Here is a 4,062-nt window from a genome sequence, read left to right on the forward strand (position 1 = left end):
TTCTAGGAATATAAATCAATTTGACCTCAAATTCTGACACGCAGGAGGATTTCACCTTGGATTATACCGCATTATTGTTGTGTCTTCAAAGGGCCATTCTTCTAAACCATTACCATTTCATTCTTCTTTATAAAGGAAAAGATCCATTCCTTGATTGATCTCTCTATTTCATCTGCAAAAAGAACTTTAATTTTCCAAAAAATTCACTTTCCTCGGGCCCTTGGATACACCTTGGTGTCCACCATCTCTGAGAATAGCTGGAACGTTTTCTTTCTTCCTCCAAAACCCAAAACGCTGTCTTTCTTCACCTCTCCATCAGAGTAGTCCTCCACTGGCACCATGGTGGTGGGAAAGATGAAATTCCCCTTTGAAAAAAGGGTGAAGCTGGCCCAGGGGCTTTGGCTGCTCTCCTGGCTGGCCACTTTGGGTGGAGCCTTCACCTTCACCCTTGGGTGCTTCCTCAAGACAGAACTGCGCAGGCGGGCCGAGGTATCCTCACGCGCTTCTTCACACTCTGGTCATAGTGACCAAAGAACATTATCTTGTAATTAAAATTAGTCACAAGTTCGAATTCCGTTGAATGATGGCTCTCCTCCTGCCTAAGCAATTCGGAGATGTTACAGTTTTAAATAATGGCACTGAGATGTTGGAACGTATGAACAGTTTTAAAATGTCCTACGTTATTCGTGTAATTGGAAAGGTGATGCATAAAACAGATGGTTTCTTTATAACGCTCAGATTCCTCAGTTCCAAAACGTAGCACGTTGGAGCAGGAACGAAAAAAGTCAGCTGTGCCGATCATTCATTTCGTCAGTTTTAATCAGAATACATTCATATAATGCATTAACGTCATGTTAAATGTATGCAGTTTATTAGAAATTATTTATAGAGACCTGGGGTTTAATAATGTGGATTTCAATGTTGTCAAGTAGTTGAAATGTCTGGTGAGGATTAACCTATGTGAATATAAATATTATCATAAGCTGATTAAGAGGCTTACAGAGCTGTCCTCTTTACTGCTCGGTCCATAATGAAGGTTGTACTTCTATCTCACAAAAAATCCCTTGATAGTTTTTTTTTTCTGAACCTACCAAAATTAGAATGATTGTATTATTTAGTGGCTCAAATCACAACAAATCCCTCAAAAGCACACTCTACAAATCTTTCATGCAAAAATCAGGAAAATGTTTAAAATATGTTGTAGTAGTCTCTCCTGTAGCAATCTGACATTTCAGGAATAACTGAAGATAGTGGAAGATGATTATCAGCGTGAACACAGCTCCTGACACATGCAGTAGTGAAAGTACAAAGTTTGGAAAACAATGTATTTTTGCATCTCCACACATCATCTTTATCACACAAATTAATTTCTGAATTTAATGACATGGGTAGAGCATGAGCACAGAGAGTACATGTTCATCAGTATAGAACACATACGGAGACCCTGTTCTCATATGAGCTACAAAAACCCCCACAACATTAGTTAAAAAGGACCAGAGCAGGCCCAGAACTGAAACCAAGCGCAGTTCAGATTAGTGTGGTGCAGTCCAGATTAGTGTAGTGGTCTGGAAAGTAGATCCGTCTACAGAGGGAGATAGCTATGCCACAACAATACCTGTATGAGACAGAGGCTTCGATCAGGACAAATCTGCTACTTAAAAGGCTATAAATACATCACAGCTCATATGAGAAAGAGTCCACGGTATAAATGTATGGCATGCGGAATGGCCTATATTCCGGGACAAACACATAAAGTTTCATGTAAAATTTCATTCGCAGGTGATGGACAACACGGAGATCCACATCGTACCCAACACACTCATGCTGGTGGGTCTAGCCTCGCTGGGCATCAACTACTTCGCCGGACGCATCTGTCAAGACACCCTTGATGTCGCGCGTTTTCCCCGTTGGCAGAGCTTCCTAAAACCTTACTTCACCATCTCCATCTTCTTCACCTCCCTCATGCTGATCTCAGTGATCCTGAGCTACGCCATGAAGGGAAACCTGGAGGCCTCGCTGAAGATCGGCTTGAAGAACGGCATCCGCTTCTACAAGGACACGGACACCCCGGGACGCTGCTTCCAGAAGCAGACCATTGACCGCCTCCAGATGGAATTCCAGTGCTGTGGAAACACCGACTACAAGGACTGGTTCGAGGTGCAATGGATTAGCAACCGCTACCTGGACTTCAGTTCCAAGGAGGTCAAAGAGTGAGTGAAAGATGAGGGCGGGGAGCAGTTTTCATCACCAAACCAGAGGACAACATCTTAGCTGATTTTCCACGCTGTTTTCAGTTCAGAAATTGTTAGCAAAGAAACTGTGAGAAAAAGAAACCAAGAAGCTTATAGAAAAACCAAAACAAAAACAGAGGCAAAACCAAAAACAAACCAGCTATTATCTTGCTTTAAAAAACAGAATAAAAGAGAAAAACTGACTACACAGCAAATTAACCAGTTAATGTAATACTGCTGAACTTGCTGTCCAACTCCCATGAAGAAGTCATATTTCATAATTCCACAATAAACTAAAGCTGACATTCAGTTCATAATAGCAAGCAATTTAGACAAACATAAACCAGGAAACGAAAAACACATTAACGAACTCATGAACTAGAACCTCTCTTACTTTATTATCCTCTTCTGTTTTCTCTCTCTCCTATTTAGCCGAATTAAGAGTAACGTGGATGGGCGTTACCTGGTGGATGGTGTACCCTTCAGCTGCTGTAACCCCAGCTCACCAAGACCCTGCATCCAGTACCAAATCACCAACAACACTGCCCACTACAACTATGAGCACCAGACGGAGGAGCTCAACATCTTCATCCGTGGGTGCAGGGAGGCCCTGGTCAACTACTACATGGGCCTGATGAACACCATTGGGGCAGGAGTCCTGTCTGTCTTCTTGGTCCAGGTATGAGCAGATAGACGTAAGAGGAGTTTGAGCAGCAAAGGTAAATCCACTGTGATTCTGTTTACGGAGAAGTCCTCTGGATTTTGACACAACTGATAAATGATTATAAAAGCATAGGTCTGCAACATAAGCACTGATGACATTCAGTGAAATGGACAAAACAGCACCCAGGTAAGGATGGGCGTGTCCGACTGCCAGTTCAGCATCACCTGTGCATTCAGATCCATGATTCTGAGAGAACATCAGAATTAGAGTCTATTGCACTGACCTGTTCTCTGGTTTACTTGTTTTAGTGCAAAGGACATCTTAGGCAGCAATCAATGTGCTTCAAGGTTTATACATGTTTTGAAGTATCTAAATTTCTTCTCACAGTATACAACTTTGGACATGTGCCCTTAAAACTGACTTTTCAACCTTTGCTATTGACACTCTTACTGAATCCTTTATTGTTTTTTGACTTTAAACTCCTCCTCTTTTCAATCTTCCTCTGACCAACTGTACCATGATTTACTGCATTCCACCTTATTTCATCCAATTCAATTCCTTCCCCATCCCATTGGAATCCATACTATTCTGTTCCACTCCATTCCATCCAATTCCATTCCATCCAATTCCATTCCATTCCATACCATTCCCATCCCACTCCATCGCATTCTATTCTGCTTCAACCCATTCCATCCCATCTTTGCCCGTTGTTTCCAAGGCGTCCGTGCTTGCGAGCCTGCGGTACCTGCAGACATCCACAGAGGCTGTGCTGGGACAGGAGAACACCGAGATCGAGACAGAAGGTTACCTCCTGGAGAAAGGAGTGAAGGAGACCATCATGGAGACGCTGGACCCCATCATCAAAATTTTCCAGCTGAATCAAGTGGCCTCAGGGGGCGGGGAGGCCGGTGCCGCAGAGGCAGGAGCAGCTGCCAGTTAAAGCAGGAGACCAACGCAGCGATGGGATTCAGAACAAAAAAGACCAGATGGCCCTTTATTGAATCTGATGATTAAATCTCATCTTGGCCAAAGTCTTTTGGTATTTTTACAAATCGTATCAAAACTAATTTGACTGTGTCCGTTGACCGCCCGCCTTCCCACACATATTGGCAAACAGCCTCCAATTGGTTCCATCACGAATATTTTTCACTAACAGAAATGTATTGC

At 42.9% G+C, this 4,062-nt stretch overlaps 1 protein-coding gene across 1 annotated transcript; it reads left to right on the plus strand.

Annotated features, from left to right (window-relative positions):
- The first annotated feature begins 339 nt into the window (after nt 1–339).
- On the plus strand, nt 340–3,835 carry LOC115828817 (RDS/peripherin-like protein xRDS35). Its single transcript, XM_030792917.1, has 4 exons — nt 340–489; nt 1,780–2,210; nt 2,664–2,910; nt 3,614–3,835. The coding sequence occupies exons 1-4, from the start codon at nt 340–342 to the stop codon at nt 3,833–3,835; spliced, it is 1,050 nt and encodes a 349-aa protein (XP_030648777.1).
- Nucleotides 3,836–4,062: the final 227 nt, after the last annotated feature.

The sequence above is a fragment of the Chanos chanos genome, chromosome 15, assembly GCF_902362185.1.
Source record: "Chanos chanos chromosome 15, fChaCha1.1, whole genome shotgun sequence".
In the NCBI taxonomy this organism is placed as follows: Eukaryota; Metazoa; Chordata; class Actinopteri; order Gonorynchiformes; family Chanidae; genus Chanos; species Chanos chanos.